The sequence below is a fragment of the Pecten maximus genome, chromosome 15, assembly GCF_902652985.1.
Source record: "Pecten maximus chromosome 15, xPecMax1.1, whole genome shotgun sequence".
Classification (NCBI taxonomy): domain Eukaryota; kingdom Metazoa; phylum Mollusca; class Bivalvia; order Pectinida; family Pectinidae; genus Pecten; species Pecten maximus.
In genome coordinates, this window is record NC_047029.1 from 3,667,437 (window position 1) to 3,691,637 (window position 24,201).

Below are 24,201 nucleotides of genomic sequence, written 5' to 3' on the forward strand. Positions count from 1 at the left end.
TGAACTGAATATAAGGAGTTAACAAACCTCCCCTTGTCGGGATGTCGGGACGGAATATAATGAGTCAAAAGAGGGGTTGCTTTTTACCAAACAGGTTGTAATGAGTTACTGATTTCTTACTTGGGTTAAGCTGAAATTCATTGACTCATTTTTAGCCTTTATAAATTAGAAAATAAATGTAAACTAGTATTGTCATCGGATGGCTTTCTCATTTCCTTGCTCGCAAATCAGCGATGATTTCCGCTGTACCAAAACACTTCTTATTCAGAAATAATAGGAAAAAAGTAATAAATGTTATCAATATACATAACTTCAGTGAGTTATGACTACATTAGAAATAATAACAATAGAAAAGTTTCTTTAGAGTTAGAAACTATTCATTTCAAAACTTAGTTAGCGAAATTGTAGAATATGTTATCTGGACAAGAAATCTTCCAAGAACAATTCAAAAATGATATGAAATCAATTTTATTTGTTCCATATTTGTCAATTATTAACTACACAAGCACACACAAGTAGAAGAAACGACAGCACAATTTAAAAGATTTTGACCCTTGGAAACTGATGGGAATATTTTGTTATTGAAATGTTACCAATACAGTAAGATAATTACATTAATAATATAGGTACAGATAGCACAGAAACAGCACCAAAGGCCGCAATACATGGCTTATGTTGTATATCCCCGTACTTGAAGATATATACTCGAAAATCAAAGAGCGAAGCATCTAAATTGAATTATCTTATTATGTAGTTACAAATGTAGTTCATTTACCTTCACTTGTATTGTCTTTATTAGAATTCAGTTTCGTTTCCATAATTGGTGTTACCGTTTCCTTGTTCTTTATTTATCTGTTGATTTTGAGACATTTTAGTTCATTTATTATACAATGTATGTAAACTATATCCTTCTTGTCCATTTCAATAAAGTATTATTTTACTTTGAAGACTGAAGTGGAATGAATATGGGCATGCTCGATGTTTAATTTTCGACACTGATGTAGATATTTGAGGTATGTATTCATTATATGTATGTATATATAACAATGGTATGCTTTATTCTTCCTATGTCTCATTGACAAGGACGCCATTAACAAATACCTTTTAAGCGCATGACAATTAATCTATACAACATATTCACCTGTGCGATACACATCACCACAATCAATATTACATGGTTGTAAACACACAAAATGACACTAACGTTAACAGTCTACGGTAGTCTCATTGTAAGGCAGCCATCCGTGTCGCTATTATCGACGAGTTGGCCATTTTACTTCCTGGTTCTTTTTTCGGGTGAGTAAACTGTCAGAAAATATAAATCACGTCCAAATTTCAGTAGATTTACCCTTCCCTGGCCGTTTGTCTTACAACGATGACAGGCAGCCATCCGTGTCGTTATGATCGACTAGTTGGCCAATTTACTTCCTGGTTCTTTCCTTGGGTGATTTAACTGTCAGAAAAAATATATATCTCATCCAAATCTCAGTGGATGTACCCTTCCCCGGCCGTTTGTCTAACAACGATGACAGAATGTAGCCATTGAAACCCCACACTTTCAATTTACAACCGTTTGTGATTTATATTTGCAAGAACATGCGAATAACCGATTCTGACAGTCAAAAATCAGTGTGAAATTTTGCAAGAAATGTTATATCCCGACGAGCAAGTTTTCAGTGTTATGCTAACAGAATATGTTTGATCATCCATTAAATCCTAATATACTTCAGATTGATGAGGAGAGTGTTGTATTCCAGTTTGATTAAGGCGGAATAGGACACGCATTTGGGTGTTGTTCATGAATTGTCATTGATAAGGCATCGTATTGTGACCACCCCATACTTCAGCTGGACTATCACTTTCAGCGAGAAAATATGTTGTTTATTCATAACAAACATAGCAAGAATGTCTTATTTGTGTCTTTCATTATTGATGTCATTTGGCCGTATCTCAATTCGTCCTAGACAGATGTTTTCGCAGCGTTTCAACCGGGAGATTTGAAAGAGTAGTTCTCATCGGTCTCTCTTGGGGTTGTGACTGTTGGGATATTCCTAGATCTGCATATATAAAAAGTTATATATATTGATACAGTAATATATAAGTATGATGTCACATTATAGCATTTGTTCTTAGAAAATTACCTCGTAAATATGTATCAAGCCAATTAATGAAGTTAAGCATCATGAAAATTTAAAAAAAAATAAAAACCTCTAATGCTTATATCTATGCGTTGTTCTAGTTCAGATATGATATATACCTTTGATGATTTCAGAAAATTATATCAAAGTAGGAGCTAGAAAATAGTGAGAAGCTAATTAACGATTTTTTTTTCAAAATCTTCCCCATATACGCTGTTTCAATGAAAATCAGAAACAGAAAACCTAATCTAAAACCTGACTTTAACATAAATGGTCAGCACATTATATACAAATAGATATTTGGTTTTTTTTTCGAAATAACACCGCCTTCATATTATAGCTATCAGTGAAAAATGCATGCAGAAGCGAAAACGATGACGACATCTGTCTCCAGATGAATATCGTTGTCTAAATTACTTCCTATTTAAACTAATATGTGTACATAAAGCATTTAACCAATATGATGTAGGTAAGACAGGTTATTGTCTCTAATTGTGGTATTTAATCAATGAACTCTATTATGAGCTTATAGTTGATGCCAGAATTTAAAATGACCAACTAAAACGACGCTGCTATCGGTATACTTATATCCTTCAGGCCAGAGAGAAAGAGGTCGGAGTCAAAGACCAATTGACGATTACAAATTAAACTGAAAATGTAAACTATCGGTCTTTGGACAGAACCCCATGGAAGAAAAATGGACAGCAAAAATATAATCCAGACAAAAAATAAGGAAGTGTATAAAGTATTAACATAGACAATTTAGACAGGTTAAAAAGTACAAAAGTTACCTTGGTTGGTAAGTGTTGCTTTGAATGCTATCGTACTGAGTTTCTCCTCTCTTTTGTCTTCATACGGCTCCACGCTCATCTTTTTAGTACATAAGTTGTAACAGCAACACTTAGCCTCGACCACCGGTACCTGGTAATGCGCTACTGGATAAATGTCAACAGTCCCGGAAATATCCGAAGAAGTATAGCTGATCTCCAGTTCTCGTGAGCTCTCTTGTTTGTCATTAAATATCAGCTCGATGTTTTCCCCACTCTCCACTGTTATTTCCCCATTAATAACAATCTGAAACATGAGAAGGTTAAAAATAATATCTTCATAATATTGTGACCCAAAAATCAAGACATTCGGCAACATCTGTGTTAAACTATGGATAAATACAACAATTACGAGATACGAAAATGTTTCATTTTTCTTACCCTAAACCGCTGTCCATTCTGAACCAGTGGCAAATCTGCTCCCAGACTAGAACAGTTGTAGCTCTTGTCATATTTCCCTTTCACGTTGTTTATTGTACGTTTTGTTCCGCATGTTATCGTCATATTTGTTTGTATTTCGTTCACTTCCGGTATTTTTACTGCGACTAAAAAGTTCACTAGTCGATTGTGCTGAGAGGCGTTCATTACTGCATTTGTCGCAGTGACGGGGCTGGCCTCTAATGATTTCTGGGCAACCGCTGCAAATCTTAAAATGAAACAAACGATGAATAAGAATAATGAGGTACATATGTTTCCTGCTGAATAAATTGCGTACCGTTGCGATTGAGATGCAACATTTCTATGAGGATTAACATCGTATTGGTAAAACATCCGGAGAAATAGACATGAAAACGGAATTCTTGGTATGATTAAATTGTAATTAATTAAAAGGCAAATTAAAACCAGGTATTTGGAAGATTAGTGTTTCCTGATTCAATAACGACAAGCCAACATGAAAATCGCGGTTAATGATGTCTAAAATGACGTCACTAGTGCGCATAAACAATGCTAGAGATTTGCTGTAATAAGAATACTGTAATCTTGTCCTTGATTTCGCATCTAGCAAAATGAACTCAATTTTTTTTAACTTGACAATTAAATGATGTTTGATTTAGGATCTGCTCTTCGGAGGTTTCAGTCAATAATGACAATTTCATAGCAATTTTGTATTTGAAAAAAACGTGTTCAAAATGTCAGACTTCTGATGTAAGTCGATTTGTTTTAAGAACAATTTCACTAAATGGTCCATTTGGCGGTTATTTTGAAAATTTCTGTTTCTTTATTCTCATTCTTGACCGTTCTATGAAGTTCGAAACATTTTTTTTAATTCTATATATAGTAACAGTAACCTTGTTCTTTGACCTTTGACCGGTATTATTTTAGGTTTTTGTCAAAAATGAAAATGTTTCTAGAATTCATAAAATATTGATTTAAATGATTGCATTTAACTCACCTACAAAAATGGCTTATTTTAAACTCAACCTTGTCATTTTTAATTTCCGCTGGAATTTCCTCCCACTCCCACTTCAAGAGATTCGGATCAGGATTGGGTGTCTTTAAAATAACGATGCCTTCTGATCTAGATTTTGCTGTGATCGGTATCTTAATTTCTATTTCTTGTTTAGGCTCTTTGTCGTCACTTGTGGTGATGTCAAGGATATCTGACATCAGGACAGGCATTCCCTGGTGTTCTTTCATCATTTTGATCCTGCTCGTATTCTTCGATAATCTCTGTCGTATCCACAAACTGTCACATATTGTAAAGAAATGTTATATATATATGACTAACAAGGTTATAAATCATCGGTTATCATGTTTATACGACCGACAAGATGTACCTTTTGTTCAATACACTGATAAACCATGTATGGGAAATATTATTGAAGTTCTGTTTATTCCTATGTAATGCTTTAATATCATATAATCAAAACCATGTGAATCCCTTTTGACATACCTTTACAAAAAGTTCACAAGATTTAAAAGTGTCAGCAGGGATGTTAATTTCCGCTTCCGGTTCACTTTCCAGTGTCAGTGAGACTGCTTGCTTGAAAATCTGAAAAGCTTCTGTTTTTTCCCTGCTTATCACAGTGAAATGTGTTATTCCATCGGCTCTGAGCGGAACAGTCATCGTAACAATTGTACTCTGGAAACCGTCAGAAAAAAACATTAATTACATTGGCATACTGATGTGATGTAACTGAAATAACAATGAGCCATTTCAATGAGCAGCTCATACTGCGACTCCACGTGGTAGCAGCTTTATTGTAAACATGGATTAAGTGGTGAAATAAAAGAAAATTTCCCAAAATTTGATTTTAGAGGGTAATGTGTCTTAATTTTGATACATATAGAAGACATTCGATGCCCTAATTTGAATTTTGGTTTATTGGTTTATTTTGTTTAACGTCCTATTAATAGCCAGGGTCATTTAAGGACGTGTCAGAAAACCACCGGCCTACGGTCAGAATCTGGCAACTGCCCCACGTAGGTTTCGAACTCGCAACCCAGAGGTGGAGGGCTAGTGATAAAGTGTCGGGACACCTCAACCACTCGGCCACCGCGGCCCCTCTCCCTAGTTTGAAGAGATAGGTAAACGTAAAGTGTAAATATCGTTATTGAAGCAAACATTCAGATAAAATGAAAACATTGAGTGTACCCAGTTTAATTGGGGGATCTTTAACTTTAGAGTTATTAAGATAAACGTAGCTTAAAAACCAAATAAAAGAGTTCCCATTTACTCTGCAATTATACACATTTAATAAGCATCGTTTGATGCAACCCACTGTTACGAAACACCGAAAATACTTCTATATATAATGGACTAACCAACCAATTCTTTTTCCATAGATTTTAGTGTTAACGTTTGGGAGTATATTATCAAAATTCCTGAATTCAATATGGCAAGTATGGTTTATAACAAAAGTTAGGGTTTCATATAACACGTAATAAAAAAAAAGGTTTGGTCATTCAGCTCAATTTTTTTCCAGTGTAGCCATTCTGAAAATGGGTGAATTTCGCAGTAAAAATTCTCAGAAGTCTGATATGTTTACCTAATAATGATTATTACCTGAACTTTTCGGAAAAAATTCAATCGGACTTTCTTATGGATAGTTACCTATCAGGCTACATATCTATTTTGTTACTTCATAACATACTGGCCAAACAGTGGCTGCCAGACATTTTATCCTTGACTCAACTTTCTATACACAGGGGATGTTTCAAAAGTCTATTTTTTCAATTGGTTGGTTGTTCCCTATAGGCAACCTCCTATTACCTTGATGTCTTTTTTTTTTTTTTTTTTGACAACACTACCATTTTTTGTCGCTGGCTATAGGACAACCTCCTCTTACCTTAACGCCATCCTCGTTTTTGATGTCTTCCATGATAATGCTACCATCTTTTGTCGCTAACCGTACGACAACCTCCTCATTTTTCCTGAGCAGCCTATCTACGGTCAGTGTTAATGTGATTGATTTGACCCCTGGTCCCCAGGTCTGACATTCTAGTAGATGGCCAAACACATTCTCATCAGGTTCCATTTGTAGCGGGCTACCATACTCCTCTCTCTTTTTACACAGGTACAGGTAGTAGCGTTCCTGATCCGTTTGGCACTGTGACATCAACTCTTGTGTTTTCTAGATGGACTAATGGCCCGTCCTCAGGTGTTATTCTTTTTACGTCAAATGTGATTTCTCTGCGTATGATCAAGTGAAAGCTTAAGATTATTGCATTGCATTTGTTTCTCGCGCTATGAATGGTAGCATATATTTACAGAAGCACTAATCGCATTGCTATGACGGTACCAAAGGCAAAGAAATAGCTAGAACATTTGTTCCTGACTTAATATATAAAAAAAATATTCTGCTCAAAGCTACGACTTATTTTTTAGAAATTGGAGAGAAAGGAAGGCGTTTTCATCTAATGCATGTTGTGATCAAGAATGTTTGGTGCTTCAGACTAAATTATGCAAAATTGTAGATAATGTACGCTCTTAGCGTTGCATGATATGTCTTACTGCTAACTTTGAGTATGCAAAGTCATTAATTAGACATTTTACGGAGTTGGTAGGACATTGAACAAAAGAATATTTCCTTAGTACTTTCACACAGTATGCTGTTTGATGAAAAGGAATTTAATTACAAGAAATGGTATACGATTGATTGGCATCCAGATGGGAGCCCGGACCCAACCAGATTATATAAAAAAGACATATGCTATACAAGTGAAGATAACATTCATGAATTGATTTAGTAATATATGTTGTACATGTCAATTAAAGTACATATAATTGTATAATATGATAGTAGACTCGACAGTTATGTTAGATGTCAGAATTATTGAAACCACGAGATAGTCTGAAAAAGCCTCAAGAGGTGTAACAATATAGATGTTCTGATTTGTTCAGATGATACCTTAATGATAAATCAGATAGTTCAATTGTAAGCTAAACAATGTAAATAAAACAGAAGACCAAGTTATCAAAGTAAAGGGCACAGTTCGTTTTGTGAGAAAGCAATTTTTCATATATTTTTCTTGTGATTTTATCCACTGTCGATTCTTCTGTGTCGTTATTCACGTGTTCATGAAATAAGTTTATGATAATGAAGTTACCTCGCCGATATGTCATCTTTGCCTTTCATCAAGAAGACTTAAAAGTCAAGGAATGCGTTTCCTAAACTTACAATTTTCGACAACTTACATAGAATGTGGGTATGATTATGAGGTCAAACGTTTGGTGAACCTCGAAGCAACGTGGCTTGGTGACTTGGACTTCTAGTCTATCAAAATTGCAGCACTCTTATAAAAAATCTATGAGACCTGATTTCAAAGGCAAATAGTATGACCATTAGTCATATTATGATCCGTGTGTCCCAGGTGATATGATATAAAATTATACACTTCTGTATGTATCTGGGGATATGTTTATGTAATACGTATTCTGTGTAGTACATTATCTAACTAGGTTGCACGTGCGTGTTTACATTACGTTACTACATACAAGGATAATTTATAAAGTATAAAAGATGTTTTGCTTCTTTCGAAATCTGTTTCTTACTTATGTTTATAGCCTGGGAACACTATGCATTGCTTTTCTATTGTCACTCCCATGTCATAGTCTTCCTTTCTTTTTCTTACTCCGGGCGTTGTTAACCATTCCTGTGGAAATCATCAAGGGTTAAACACTTATTTGATTAATGAATCACTATTAAATTACACGTGTTAAAAACACATCTAATTTAAATATATATATATATATACAATTATTCTATGATTGTGTCATGAACTCGGTTCATAACAAGATATCCATTTCTTGTTGATGTGTTCCATGAGGTATTGACAGCGTACTTCATTTAGATGCAAACGCTCAAAAAACAAGACAAACTAAGTATGGATATTTAAATAGTTAGCGATTCAAAAAATATTGATTGAACAGTTTTTCATATCTGAACATAAATTCCTGTATTAACTATCAGATGATTTTTTTCATATTCTAAAATCTATTTCAAGTCTGCACTTTCAACCGTTATGTGTCTGATTGGTCGAGAGATCTATTCAAAATATAAAAACTGCACTTCGTTTTTTCCTCACTAGGAATATGAAAGACATGCAGGTAATTGTGATTCAAGTTACCCAATCTTTAAGCAGCGGTTCTGTCCCAAACTGACACAATAAATCCACTATCTTCACGTCCTTGTTCTGAATGGCATACTCCAGAGCGAAGCAGTCTCTCTGATAAAAGTCAAACGAACACTTTGATTGGTTGATACATATCTCTATACTATCAATGTTAAACTAAAAGGATTTGAATAGAAGTACAAGATGGCCTATTGTATGAATATCTGCAAGGTTTAAGAGCTTATGGATATTGAATGGACTTCATTGCAATATGACTGAAAAAAGCGATATAAAACGAACCACTTTTACATGGAAACCTACTTGCACATCAAACATTAGACACGTAGAAAAGGCGTAACATTAATCATCATTAAACTGATCTTTAATTATATGAAAAACATCTGTTTTGATATGAATTTTTCATGCATCAACATTTAGAAAAACATGTTCGTGATACCCTTAACCATTTTTCCATTGAGACGTAGAGAATTGTGGAGTGTATGTGACATAGGACATTGTAATAGATCCGTACACGACAACTTCTTATATACATCTTTTATATCTAAATAAAATTGTACCTTATCGGGTGTGTGTACATTGGCACCCCAAGCCACCAACGTCACTATGGATCGTACATGTCCGCACATGACAGCTTTATGAAGAGCCGTCAAACCGTCCTAGGACAATGAAATACATGTCAGATTAACTGTCAGAAGCAGTGTCGTTGTTTGACGGATTCTGTTTTAATGTATACAAGAAGAGAAAGGTTCATCTAGAATATTGTTAGAATGTTAAAAACAAACCTCATATGTCAAAATTCAAAATGGCAATGTGTCGGCCATCTGTTTTCCCAATCAGTCTCAAAATTGAACGTGTTTACCTAGGGATGAAGGGGAACCATTTACGCATGACATTAGAGTGATCCAATGGACGATTTTAACGATAATATGATTCCACAGGCGGTGGAGCTCCGTACACCTTGACTAAGTGAGATTATTCCCAACATTCTGATCTTGTAATGTGTAAGTATAACTTCACCATGTACCCACCAAAACAAAGTTACAAGCCAGAATTTTTTTTTTTTTTTTTTTTTTGCACAAAGGCTGGCTTTGGTGTTCTGCTAAGGCAGATAAGACTACACTGTCACTTGTACATATTTTACGGGTATCATAAACTAACCGTTTTGTGAATGGTTGTGAACAAAAATCCACAACAAAAACAATTTCTGTGGTGAATCTATAATATTAACTCTAAGAAATAAAGTCGGACTAAGAAGCTCAATATTTCATAAGATATCTCTACAAACTTTTACTTGAGGTTGAGCAACATTACGAATTGACAATGGGCAATTTAAGAATATTTCCGGCGCAAGTCATTAGTATTTGCTTCATCCACTCAATAATTTTTGTCATTCAAATCGTTAATCTTTACATCACTTACCTTGTCTGCAGACTCTAACTTAGCGTTTTTCTCAAGTAGCACTTCAATGACGTCATCCAAACCCGCAGTAGCCGCATGATGTAAAGGATACGATCCCGTCTATTAAAATATGTTTATATCATTCAAAAATCATATCAAACTAATAAGATTTAATGCTAATTGGACAATTTGTTGTCTTCTCTGACATTTCTGATGTAGACATATATGATTAATATGTTCCTGCTATCCCTTTGGACACCGTAGTACATTTAATATCTACGTGATGAAACGTCGAATGCTAACACGATTGTGCCATCGCTATATGTAGACAGAACAACAACATTCTAAAGGTGTTACATTACGATTTTATAGTTTAAAGAACTCTTTGAAGGATTTGTATTACTGGTCAAATTAATGATCCAAACAACAAGCTCTCAAAAAACCCAGATTGATACTTGTTGTTTTGCCTCTGAAAGATTTTCTTTACCCTTTATAGCCCAAACAACAATAGTTCGTTCTACTCTAGATTTTTGACCTCAAGACAATATTTCTACAGTCGATAACATTAGCATAAATTGTCAGCATGTTTTACGTCAATAGATAATCCTCCAGTCTCTTACTTACCTCGTCCTGACAATCAATATCAACCCCTTCCTTGATTAAACTCAGCGCTTCTTTTCCGCGTTTGTTTCGTATTGCAGCCAACAGCTGCACCTGAAAAACAACAATGATGTCAAGTGATGCTGGCAGAAAATAAAACAACTTGACACAGCCATGAAAAATGTTCAGAATGCAAACAGAAAGATTTACACGGAGAAAAATTTCATTGAAAATAGAATCAAATGTAAATAAAGAGTGAGCGTTTACTGTATTATTGCCAAAAAAAAGTGTAAATCTATGTTGAATATAAGCCTTGCCACATTTTCAAAACCAGAACCGGGGTAATGTCCAGCACTGGGTTCAACTGACGCCCGATGTCCACGGAAACATCACTGTATCTAACAGCATAAAGAGAGGAATGTCCGTGTGCTCTCGACTTCCTGGATGAATAAATAAAGTCATGATGTTTTTGTTCGGTTATCTCAACTGTGATGATCTTCCATTTGGGGTTAGACAGCGTCTAGTATCCCAACAACTTGTTGTGGTAGTTTGGTTGTAGGCATAATAACATAGAAATATATTAATCGACACATTTTGCTTTCATTTAAGTCAATATGCATTAAAATCAATGATCTAATCATGACAATAACACATGCTCTTAATATATATTGAATGTTAATATTACAAAATACCTACGTGGGACAGTTGCCAGGTACTGACCGTAAGCCGGTGGTTTTTCTCCTGGTACTCCGGCTTTCCTCCACCTCCAAAACTTGGCACATCCTTAAATGACCTTGGCTGTTAATGGGACGTTAAACAAAAACAAACCAAACCAAACCTCACTTTAACTTTTTTTTAACAAAGTGGCAACCATTTCCTGACTTCTGATTGTTCCTAATTAAGATATTGTCCTATTTTAATTACAGTTGATTTGTATGTACATCATGGGAAACCAGTCACTTTCGTAGCCTGTTTTTCACATTTTAAAAAACTGGTCGCCATTTTCTGGCCTCTGATTGGTCCAAATTAAGATAGTGTCCGATTTTAATGACATTCGGTTTGTAGGTCCATCAGGGGACATTGGCAACTCTTGTCACCTCACTTTCACATTAGAACAGAATGCCCACCAATTACTGGCCTCTGGTTGGTCCAAATTAAAGTATTGTCAGATTGTAATGAAATTCGACATCTAGGTACATCATGGATGCAACCTCAATTTAACGTTTTAACAAAATGGCCACCATGCATCAACTGAGCTCTGATTGGTTCAAATTTAGATATTGTCCGATCTTGATGAAATTAGATATGTAGGTACATGATGGGACACCGGTCACTCTTGTAACCTCACTTTCACATTTAAAGGAAACGGCCGCCATTTCCTTACATCTGATTGGTCCGGATTTAGATATCGTCCGAATTTGATGAAATTTGATATGTAAGTACATCAAGGACACCGGTTCCTGTCGTAGCCTCACTTTCACGCTTTAAACAAAATGGCCGCCAATTTCTTGCCTCTGATTGGTGGAAATTTAGATATAGTTCGATTTCAATTTAATTTGGTAAGTGGAGGCATTAGGTCTTAGGAACCACACAGTCATTATATTGGTCGAAACTTAGATATTGAACGGTTTTGATGAAAACTGCTGAAACAGAGTTATCGCCCCTCACTACGCTTCATTCTTTCTGTTACATCCTTCAGGTGTCACCTCACTAGTATTACAAAATATCGTTATAATTCTATATAAATCAACACTCAGAAGAATTATTCCTTACGTCCCCTCCGAAAACTTTATTGATTTATTCATACCATGACCTCAGATTCACATTGTTTTCTGATGACCCGGATATATACCAGTAACCTGCGGCAACACAGCCACTCACCATCCCTTATGAGTGTTTAATTGTTAATGTATCAGAAGCCGAAAGAAACCTTGATAGTAATGAAATAGCAATGATAGTAATAAATGAATCATAAAACATGTTAAGTTAGTAATGAAGCATGAAATATGCTGTGTATTGTATAAATTTTCAGAATTGTATAGAGGCGAGATCACTATAGACTTTGACTAGTTTTGTTTGGCTGATGGTTCTGAGTATATCAAAATTAAAAAAAAAATTAAAAAAGGAAAAAGATAAAAAAAGAGAGGGAAAAAAGGAAACCTTGAAGAAAGGTGTTATATCATAAAGGATTTATGATAATAGTGCTATTTTCGAACATTTGTTTAATATCTTATTTCATAAATTGGACATTCCAACGAAGTTATTATTATGTATTTCCACTTACAAACTTTCGTAATTTTATTACACAATGTGACAATTTGTACTTTAAAAGCAAGCTATTAATTATATCTCTACCAGAGGCTACAAGTTTCTATCTTTTGACATGAATACATCTAATTCCTTTTACTCATTGTTACCGGATTAACTAACTGGTCTGCCAGTATGACACCTTAGCCTCGGACAAAGGACAATTAACGTGAATATCTCACCTGTCCGACATATGACCAGCTGAGCAATTATATATAATTAACTGATACCTGTCAAGGCTGTCAATCACTTTTATAACTTTACGTTAAATACCATGTACTATATGCTGTACAATTAATTAGAGCCTAGAGTTCGGACTGCACGGATCGATTTACGGACATTCCGGAAATCGCCTGCCGACTCATTCCTTTAATAAATACTATATTTTGGACCGTACCTGACCATCTTGGATTATATATTCATTCGACAAAAACATCGCAACAACCAGAAAAATCGTTGTGATAGTTATATCGTTTGTTCTGTTACTTGAAGCTTTAGAATGTGAAATTGATATATTAGTTTTAAGATCAACAGTGGGTTTAAACACACAGATCTGTTCAAACACATTCTTCGTGACCATATGTGAGTTATATGTGTACAACAATTTGTTTACTGACATCCACAGTTATATGTCGTTCTCGTTTAACACATCACATACACTAAAACAATAGGATAAATCTCTGATTGTATAAATTACCTTTCGCTTATGATCATCTTCTGTTTCCTCAACTTCCGACATGATTGGATATTGACTACCAATATGGAGATATAGCTGTTTAAATCGACACACGTTCTGTCATAACATAGTGGGTTTTTCGCAGAACTATGAATTAAAAACCAGTCAGGCTAAAGACTGATAATGCGATCCGTTTGTCTGAGAGGATATATCAAGTTACGGTACTAGTCATTCTATACAGTATACATGTGTACCTTAAACTCCATTCTCAACTGTGTATATTTCGTTTGGTACTATGTAATGATTTTGTAATATGCAATCCATGTGTTATGTGTATACTACTTAGAAGAGCCCGTCGTCGTTCAAACCCAGGCTGTGGAGAGTTTATGTGTCTGTTAAAGTTGTAGTATAAAAAACTAAACCTTACAAAACTAGATTTGATATGTATTGTATTTAAACCGGTATTTGACTACCATCCATGCCTTTTAGCAAATTGTCGTTACCTAATTCATATATTCATTCAAGAAGAATGGAAATATGTTATTTGTTTTAATTCAAACTGCTCCTTTCTACATTTCATATATCCAGAGTCAGAAGTCTGCGTAAATATCATATCCAGATGCGATGTAATTAGTTCACGGAGCTCGAATTGTCTAAACATGATGTAATGAATTTACAGAGCTCGCCTTGTCTGCTCAGGATGGATTGAGCTTACATAGCTCCCCTTGTCCTGACTGGATTTAATAAGCTTAAAGATATCTTCTTGTCTGAACAGGATGTATTGAAATTACAGAGCTCGCCTAGTTTAGACAGGATGTAATGGGTTCATAAAGCTCTCCTTGCCTAGATAATATGAAATGCGTTTACAGATATCTACTTTACTACAGTTGATGCATTGAGTTGTAGATATCTCCTGGTCTGGAATAGATGTAATGTATTTACAGATATCTACTTAACCACAGTTGATGCATTGAGTTGTAGATATCTCCTGGTCTGGAATAGATGTAATGTATTTACAGTTATCTACTTAACCACAGTGGATGCATTGAGTTGTAGATATCTCCTGGTCTGGAATAGATATAATGTATTTACAGATATCTACTTAACCACAGTGAATGCATTGAGTTGTAGATATCTCCTGGTCTGGAATAGATGTAATGTATTTACAGATATCTACTTAACCACAGTTGATGCATTGAGTTGTAGATATCTCCTGGTCTGGAATAGATGTAATGTATTTACAGATATCTACTTAACCACAGTGGATGCATTGATTTGTAGATATCTCCTGGTCTGGAATAGATGTAATGGCTTAACATATATCACCTCGCCTTGACTTGATGTAATCGGTTAATATAGCTCGTTTTGTCTTGGCAGGATGTAATGAGTATACAGAGCTCTCATTGTCTCGACTTGATGTAATAAAAAAGAAACGTTTGGATAACAACTGTTGGAGAAATTTTCCCTCTCTCTGGCAATTACGTCCATAAATATACGCTGATGAAAGAAGTATTTTGTGTTCACATTTCAATGTGTCAATAACATTTGGTTATAACTGTATCGAGAATTAAAAACCATTTTAACTTCAGTATAAAGTAGACGAATAAGGAATGTTTTCAATCTTAGGTGGATGTAAAATAGTTTAAATGTCATAATGATATTCAAACAAATTAACACAGACATATGCGTGCTGTTACTACAGTGCTCTAAAAGATTTGGTGAAAAAAGTAAAGGGATTGTCCGGACAAAATATCTCAAGCAGACAGATAGATCGACAGACGCACAAACAAACAACCTGATTTCAGTATACCATATAACCCTAACTTGGTTGGGGGCCGCGTGGCCGAGTGGTTAAGGTGTCCCGACACTTAATCACTAGCCCTCCACCTCTGGGTTGCGAGTTCGAAACCAACGTTGGACAGTAAGTGCCTGGTACTGACCGTAGGCCGATGGTTTTTCTCCGGGTACTCCGGCTTTCCTCCATCTCCAAAACCTGTCACGTCCATAAATGACCCTGGCTGTTAATAGGACATTAAACGAAATAAAACCAAACCAAACTGTGGTGTTATCATATATATCACTATAACGTCATAGATGTTTTGAACAAGAAGTAGAGAAGTAACAGACAAATCGGAAACCATTTAAAAAAAATTGGTTTATTTTATCTGCTTATAATTAGTTATACATAACACATAAGTACATAACACTTATCAATGTGAATTCCTGCCGAAACAAATAAGGCGATATTGGAGGATCAAGGTCGATACACCCAAATGATTTCTTCTACTATCCTTTAATGGAGGGTACCAATGTCCAAAGCATATATATCGAAATGAAATGTGGTATTTACCTACTGAACGTTTCATAAGCGGATATGGGACCTGGGTCGAGACAAATGTGAGCTATAAATTGCCATACCATATGCATATGAAGAGAGGTCACGTTGTCAAATACAATCTAACGCAGAGATACAGTAACTGGAAAAGACAAGCATCATCGATTAAAAGATGAGTCCATGGAGGTAGCTGTGACCATTATGGTCTAGATAACAAGACAATTTGACCGAGTGCGATTGACTGATATGTGATCCAAATATTACATTTACAGTCAGCAAATTTCAAAAGCATTCAATAAATATCTCATTTTAGTTTTCTTTTTAAACGATACAACTATAATACTGAAAATGCATCAAAGGCTTCAGTACTTACCTTAACATGATAACGTAATTATCCGGTTCTATTTGAGACAAACTATTAAATGAGCGATACTGTTATTTAAGATGATTTTCGGAAAATGGGAAATAAAGTGTATGCCCATATGAAGATATGATTTTGAAAGTAACGGTTGAAAAATATTTTTTCAATGTGTATGCCGCCATTTGTATTTTGCCACTACGGGATAATAAGAAATTAGGTCATACAATGGAAAAACAATGATTTTGTATCAAAACCACATCCAGTATTGTATAGTTGGTTATATTCGTGGGGATTATGTTTCACTTTAATCACGGCAATTGAACATAGCTTATACCGGGTAATGTAAATATATAGCATGTCGGGTTTTTTTAGTGCTTTATTGTCCATAGTCTTATGTGTATTTGTGAAAATCCCGGTAACACTGTATTGAAATGAATTTGGGCTTGTTCCATACTTATATTACATAGGGGCCGCGGTGGCCGAGTGGTTAAGGTGTACCGACACTTTATCACTAGCCCTCCACCTCTGGGTTGCGAGTTCGAAACCTACGTGGGGCAGTTGCCAGGTACTGATCGTAGGCCGGTGGTTTTTCTCCGGGTACTCCGGCTTTCCTCCACCTCCTAAACCTGGCACGTCCTTAAATGACCCTGGCTGTTAATAGGACGTTAAACAAAAACAAACCAAACAAACCAAATTATATTACATATTTCGCATTAACAAGGACTACATCAACAAATGCCTATCAAGTGTATAATTGTAAGTCAGTTCTATAGACAGCACAACAATTCAATGAATATTACATGCCGGTAAACAGGTAAACTGACACAAACGTTAATAGTCTACGAGTGTCGCACCTCCCTGTAAGGCAGTCATCCGTGTCGTTGTGTTTTTATTACCTGTAAGACACCACCCGTGTAATGTATATATGAACAATGATCCTCTGGTACAGGCGACCAATAGCGAATCAAATCGCTAGCTTATTTACTTCCTTGTTTGTTTATATTTTGTTGGTTTTTTTTGGGGGGGGGGGGGGGGGGGGGGTTTCGTGTATTTTGGGGTTGTTGTTTTTTTTATGTTGGTTTTTTTTTCGTTTTTATTTTTGTTTTTGTTTTTTTGTTGTTGTTATTTTGTTGTTGTTTTTATATGTATCTTTTTTTTCTTTTCTTTTTTTTGCACTTTTTCACTTGGTATACACTATGTTTTGAACTGTTTTGAAAAGAAGAATATTTATCTTCTACACTTTTGTGTGCACAAACTTCAGTGGTCATTTGTCTGATGAAAGTGACAGAATGTAGTCACTGAACCGTCATATATAAATCCAATACTTGTTGTTATATAGGAACAAACATTGTATTTGCAAGACCATTTGCGCCCGATTAAGACAAGAGATAAATTCAGTTTGAAAATCAGCATAACATCCTGGTATACACGAGGCCATTATGAATGCGTCACTCAAGTTTGAACTTGTGTATGAGTCTACATGGCACACAACAAGTGTTACACACGTTTTTCATGATTGGTCCTTTATAAGGTCTTGTCGTCCAATTGCAGCCAAGGCCTCCTTCAATTGACTCACCATATTGTTTTTGGCCAGACTTATGAGCCATTGATTTAGTACAGCCATGAGTTGATCACCTTCCTCTACCGTGCCGTCCAATGAGTTTTGTAATATCTTGACATCGATTCCAATCTGGACAGCCAATTGTCTAGTCTCCTCGGGCGAAAGATCGATATCAACCGCTTTCCTTAGTTCCTCCAATCTTGAAGGTTGTGATCGCATGGAACTCTCCAGGTCTGTAATATTATAGATATTGTTATGTAACTATTTGCATTCTGAGTTATAAATCTTTCATCGTTTATGTAAAAATATGCTTCTCACTTAAGGCAAAAAAACAATATGACTAGTGGCTCGAACTCATGATCTACGGTACTTAATAGTGTATATAATATATATCAGAGACAACATAAAAACACTTAACGATTGTGTATCAGAGACAACTATTGTTTGGATTCCCTGAATAATTAATGGATTTGCATTTGTACCCCGGATCAGTATATCTATGCCCATTATTGCATTCGGTCTGCTCTCGACTTCCACCTTCGTTTTTCATTTTCTAAAAAAAACATATTTAAGAAACACAAAAGTTACCTCGTTTAGTAAGTGTTGCTTTGAATGCTATTGTTCGCGGTGTCTGCTCGATTTTGTCTACATCCGGCTTTACACTCGTCTTTTTAGTACCTGAGTTGTAACAGCAACACTTAGCCTCGACCACCGGTACCTGGTCATGCGCTACTGGGTCACTGCTTCCCTCGTATATGTCTACAGTTCCAGATAAATCCAGAGGGTTTTCTGAAGTACTGACGATTTCTAGGGCTCTTGAGCTCACTTGACTGCCCTTGAATATTAGGTCGATGTTGTAATCATCGCTTTGTTCTTTAAAGTTGCCTTGAATTACAAACTGAAACAAACTGAATTTACTGATAATTTCGACATATCTAATTTGTGTAAATGGACAAAATAAAAAAAATAAGTGTCCTCGTGGAAGAAAATAAATTGAAACTAATCAAACCTGACGCAGACACAAATAAGCGCTTTCATGAAGAGCTCCAATAATGGAGCGAAAGCGCTACTTTGTGTCAGTTTTTACTATTTTAAATATATATATCTAGCTCGCTGCAAAATATGAAGTTATCCACATATATTTTAGTGGTCTGAACCTGAAACCAAGTCACTCGCTAAACTGACACAACCTATCTCCCAAAACTAGAACTTGTCAGAAAAGTGTAAAGGTGTTATGATTTTACTCACCTTAAAGCGTTGCCCCTCTGGAACAAAAGGTAAATCTGGTCCGAGGCTGAAGCAGTGGTACGACTTGCTATACGTTTTCTTTTCTGACTTTATTGCATGTTTAGTTCCACATATAATGATCATATTTGTTTTCTTTTCGTCCAATTCCGGTATTTTTACTGCCACTACAATCTCCACTTTGCGCTTTTTGTCAGAGGCATCCCTGATCATATCCGTTGCGGCCTCAGGATTGGCTTCGTATAAGGGCCTGGAAATCCCTACAATGCTTAAGAATAAATTATTATTTATAATACAGATAGTTTTTAGATACTTTTATTTTTTCAATTACTGACCTATCTATATATAGAAAGTCTTCATTTTCCGTTAAAGGATGTTATCGAACTGACGAAAAACTGAATCAGAAACTGTAACTCTTACTTCAGTCGATATGGAGACTTTCGGACTACAAGGTGACTACCCGGGTTTCTGGTAGCTTTTCATGCTTTAATGAACATACGTAACATGAACACGAAATCACGAGGCTTAATCAGGAGTATCGAAAATGGCCGTGATAAAATGAAATGGGGTGTTTCCAAACTAAATGCGTACAAGGACTATTCATCTATATGATTTTGTTTTAATTACCTCGAAAAGTGCCTGATTTTAAACACAGCCTTTCCATCTGTATCAATGTGTGCTGGGATTTCCTCCCACTGCCACTTCAGGAGATTCGGATCAGGATTTGATGTCATTAAAATAACGATGCCTTCTGATTTGGATTTTGCGGTGACCGGTATCTTCATTTCTACTTCTTTATTAGGCTGTTGTTGGTCACTTGTTGAAATGTCAAGGATGTTTGTCATCAAGACGGACTTATTATCACTGGGGTTTTCTTCATGATTTTCATCCTGTTCGTATTCTTTGATTATCTCCGCCGTGTCCACAAACTGAAACATATTTTAACAATGTGCTATATCTATAACTAATCATGTATGCACTGTTTATTGGCAATGAAAGGACAATTCTGTGCTAGCCACATCAGAAAATATCAATCGGAAAGGGGGAACATAGGGGGTTCGGGATGTGATTAACACGATTTGTATACAATGTTTATTTTACCTTGACCAATAGCTGGCAAGATTTGAAAGTTCCAGCTGGGATGTCTATTTCCGCTTCCGGTTCGCTCTCCGGTTTCAACATGACTGCCTTATTGGAAATCTTGAAACCTTCTTTTTTCTGCCTGCTGGCCATGGAGAAGCATGTAATTCCAGACGTTTGGAGAGGAAGAATTAGTGTTACCTTGGTGTTCTATGAACGATCAGAAAATAAGAATATAATTTCATGTAGAGTTTATAGAAAATATGTGAGAATGGTAGTCAATAATAAAACGTTGGTTACATTGTCTTGATGTAGAGTATCGCTGGTTTGATGTAATTAAGAATGAATGAATCATTTCAATGAGCAACAGCTTATATTGTGACTCCTTTGACGTCATTGAGTAATACGTCACCATAACCTAGAATTTAGCGGTAAAAAAATAAAGTTTGAGAGGGTTTATATAAGACATGAAGGTACATTAATCTCAATAATTAGACAAATGAAATATGTTTAATGTAGGAGCTTGACAAAATGCAACAAATTGGAAATAAGATTACATTTCTATGTACGGTTTAAACCATGGATCATCATTGGATTTTGATAAAGGCAACGTCTAATCAAGAGAATACTCGAGGAGAGATAAGAAGACGACTGCTTTAACGACATATGGAGTTATACTAACGGAATAAATGTAATCGGATGAAATGGATTAAGGCTTTTATATAGAAACTTTCCACTTACCCCGGCACCTTCTACCTCATTGACCTCGACGTCGACAACACTTCCACCTTTTGTCGCTGGTCGTAGGACAACCTCCTCATTTTTCCGGAGCGGCCTGTCTACGGTTACTGTTAGTGTGATGGATTTGACCCGGGGGCCCCAGGTCTGACATTCCAGTAGGTGGCCAAACACCTCCTCCTCCGGGGAAAGTAGTGGCGGACTGCTGTATGCTTCCCATTTTTGACACAGATACAAATAGTAGCGTTGCTGACCTGTCGGCACAGTGACATCAACTTTCGTGTTTTCTAGATGTACTATTGCTCCGTTATCAGGTGTAATTCTTTTTACGTCAAATATGATCCCCCTGGGAAATAAATTGAACGTTAGGAAATATCATGTTGGTCTTTTTCATGATAAAATTGTAAGATATCTGTAGCACTGGTCAATATAGCGGGAATAACTGGAAGGTAGGAAAATAAAAGGCCGTGCAAGTTAAAATAACTTTTGTATGAAATAAGGCGATATGTTCCGAATGGCTGTAAAAAGACTCGAGGAACCATTGAGTGATCTTCAAGACGACCTAGCGTTATTTATACAGTTCTGTTTATTGTTATCAACGGGTTATCATCTAAAAGATTACAATGATGCGAAATAATTAAATATTTCATTTTTCCATATTTGGGTCAGTGATGGCACAATTTTCTAGTTTATTTAGATCGCTTGATAATTTAGAATATATAATATGTTTCCGGATATTGTATGATGACGTGTGTGTGCTAGGTAAGTAATACATTATAACACCCCCCCACACCCTTAATCCCACCCAAACCCCGCCCAAACCCCGCCCCACCCCTTTCCCCATAGGAAAGCATTACAGACGTTTAGGAAAGTTTCCTGACGAAGATTTTTGTACTTCATTCCAATAATGTTTGCCTATGCCAATTATTAAGTTAAAAGATTTCATTTAGTTATGGAACTTGGATGAGGGGATTGGTTTTATACTATAGTCCCCTGCTTTTAACTAAGCTATCACGTCCTCGTTCGTGTATGAATTAGCTTTATCTATATGCATCACTAATAAAACAAACTGTATAAGAGGTGGTTCTGTCGTGTGGCAATATTTTTTCTTACTTTTGTTTATAGCCAGGGAATAGTCTTATCTGTTTTCTTACTATCTTCGCCATTTTATCTTCGTCCTTTTTCTTCTTTGTCCCAGGCTTACACCAGGACTATGATAACAATAAGTCATTATTATGATTTGATACATTTGTATTAAGTAATACATTAATAAATATTCAGAATGTTTAATAATTCGCCAGCGTATTTAATCGTCAACTCGGTTCAGGTAACATTCAGATTTGGTTTTGTTGAATATTGATTTACGGTCAGTCAAAAAGTTGAAGTCATCAAGGGAAAACAAAACACTTGAAATGGATATACACCAAGTTTCACTGGATTATTTAAAAGGTCAACAATTCTGAAAAGTATCGAAAGTATTCCTTTCAAGCAAGTCGATTGTAAAATAGCATATTTTTTATTCATTTATATAATATTTATCTTGTAACCTTATAAACAAACATAAACAATATTACAAATCGGTGATGAGATTTTTCTACTGCGCCATACTCATAGTGATTCTCACAAACAAATATATCAATACTTACACACAAACGTCCTCACACACAAAATTGTATACTCATTGAAGTCAATGTTGGATGAATTATTTGATTTACACCAATACACTTGTGCGCATAATAATGAGGGAATAAGTTTTGACTATCAAATATCAAGTTGAATAATACTTCTCCCTTTTGCTCCAGGTATTAGTGATTCTATTTTTGAAACAATCGTTTTGGCAATTTTGAGATACAAAAACGATTGTATATTTTTGTATGATGTTATATTCTTTTATGTTGTTGGTCAATGCCTATGCCAATAAATTGTATAAGATATGTTGTACTTCTTGGTATTCCCTCATTAAATGAATCATTGCTTCTCTTTCAGAGTTGAAGAAAATGACCACAAAAGTAACTGCTATACCGTAGTTATACAAATAAGAGGTGTGAGTGTAATGATACCTTTCCGACTAGTAACTGTTACAATTCGAACTTTAAACAACACAAGCTACGTATTCGAATGATCCGACTTATAGTTAGGCCATACACTGATTTTTCAAAGGTCATAGGTCACAGTTATATAATGTCTTGTGTTACATAGTTTTAACAACATGTGAGCATATTGAAAAAAGTATGCCTCGGACATTTCAGTATCACAAACGTCAAGTCTGCATCTTGGTAGGTAGGTATGGTTATGGGGAGTAACTTTTATAAAGCAACGTACCACAGACATGACGGGATCATTCAATAAAGGGAAACAACTCTACATGGAATATGATTATCTTCCTGACATACTCTACATTTGAATGTTATACAATTTTCATTGACAATATCTGAAAGGTGACCGCTCTATTTCTGTCTTAGTTTTCTTTTTAACTGAAAGGCGTATGTATTACCATAAACTTATCAGTTACAAGCGTAGGCGAGAGTACTTTTGTCCTCTTTAAGATATAGACGGTAGTTTGATCATCATTTCAAATTACAGTATAACGCTTTATCATGTAAGATAACAAACTCATAAACTTATCATATATAAGACTGGTGATTCTCGATTGGTATCCATATATGGACAAAAACGAATGACGACATAATAATGAAACCATAATTCAAACTCAAAAACGATTAAAAGAGGCAAAATATACCAAAAAAATACAGCTTCGAATAGACTCTCATGGAAGGGAACAAGGGGGATAAGATCAGGCAGTCTGGAAGAGGAAACGTCTTCTGCGCTATCAGCGAAACGCATAGATCTAGGTCAAATTCGAGTTAAGGCACAATTTTAAATGGGAGTTTGGGTGGTGACAGCTGAACCACTGGGACTATCAACAAGAACCACAAATGTCTGACTTCATATCGCGTAAGAAAATAGATAATTTCCAAATGATACCATAATGTCGACTGCCAATCTTCCCTGTGGTCTTTACAACCAGCATCTTTCTTTTTTTATTTCGTTAGTAGTCAACATCGTTCACGGAAATCGTGATAATTGAAACGAAACCTAGAGTATCCAACATCTGGGACGTGCAAACACCGTAGGTAAGGGATGCATGGATGTTGCTATACAGAAAGGGAAAATTAACACTTGGGAAATTCAGGTCATCAGTTGTAACCTGATCCTGTTGGTTACGTAGTAACGACGGTCAAGGTAAGCGGCTGATGTTGAAGATTTTGTGTTGATTTCAAAAACAAGCCAACAAACAAAGGAGTAGAGTTTGTTCTCTTGATAAATCATGTGACATCTGACAACAGCGGCCGACAGT

General features: G+C 35.6%; 2 protein-coding genes across 3 annotated transcripts; both read right to left on the minus strand.

Moving 5' to 3' along the window:
* Positions 1-450: 450 nt before the first annotated feature.
* On the minus strand, positions 451-13,643 carry LOC117344331 (cyclin-dependent kinase 4 inhibitor D-like). 2 transcript variants are annotated; one of them, XM_033907059.1, is made up of 8 exons: positions 13,545-13,643; positions 10,565-10,654; positions 9,962-10,060; positions 9,100-9,198; positions 8,537-8,635; positions 7,962-8,062; positions 6,256-6,599; positions 4,868-5,048 (listed from the first exon to the last, which is right to left on the minus strand). In XM_033907059.1, the coding sequence occupies exons 1-7, from the start codon at positions 13,584-13,586 to the stop codon at positions 6,476-6,478; spliced, it is 654 nt and encodes a 217-aa protein (XP_033762950.1). In that variant the 5' UTR covers positions 13,587-13,643; the 3' UTR covers positions 4,868-5,048; positions 6,256-6,475. The 2 variants fall into 2 exon arrangements, with proteins under 2 accessions (XP_033762949.1, XP_033762950.1); XM_033907058.1 differs by lacking the exons at positions 7,962-8,062; positions 8,537-8,635; positions 9,100-9,198; ... (1 more) ...; positions 10,565-10,654; positions 13,545-13,643 and adding exons at positions 451-2,057; positions 2,930-3,212; positions 3,347-3,611; positions 4,359-4,652 and having other exon boundaries at positions 4,860-5,048; positions 6,256-6,390.
* Positions 13,644-17,383: 3,740 nt separating this feature from the next.
* LOC117344233 lies at positions 17,384-20,305 on the minus strand. Its single transcript, XM_033906909.1, has 5 exons — positions 20,127-20,305; positions 19,653-19,954; positions 19,029-19,293; positions 18,369-18,678; positions 17,384-18,013 (listed from the first exon to the last, which is right to left on the minus strand). Exons 1-5 carry the CDS (start codon positions 20,256-20,258, stop codon positions 17,730-17,732), a joined length of 1,293 nt encoding a protein of 430 aa, XP_033762800.1. The 5' UTR covers positions 20,259-20,305; the 3' UTR covers positions 17,384-17,729.
* Between the last annotated feature and the right edge of the window lie 3,896 nt (positions 20,306-24,201).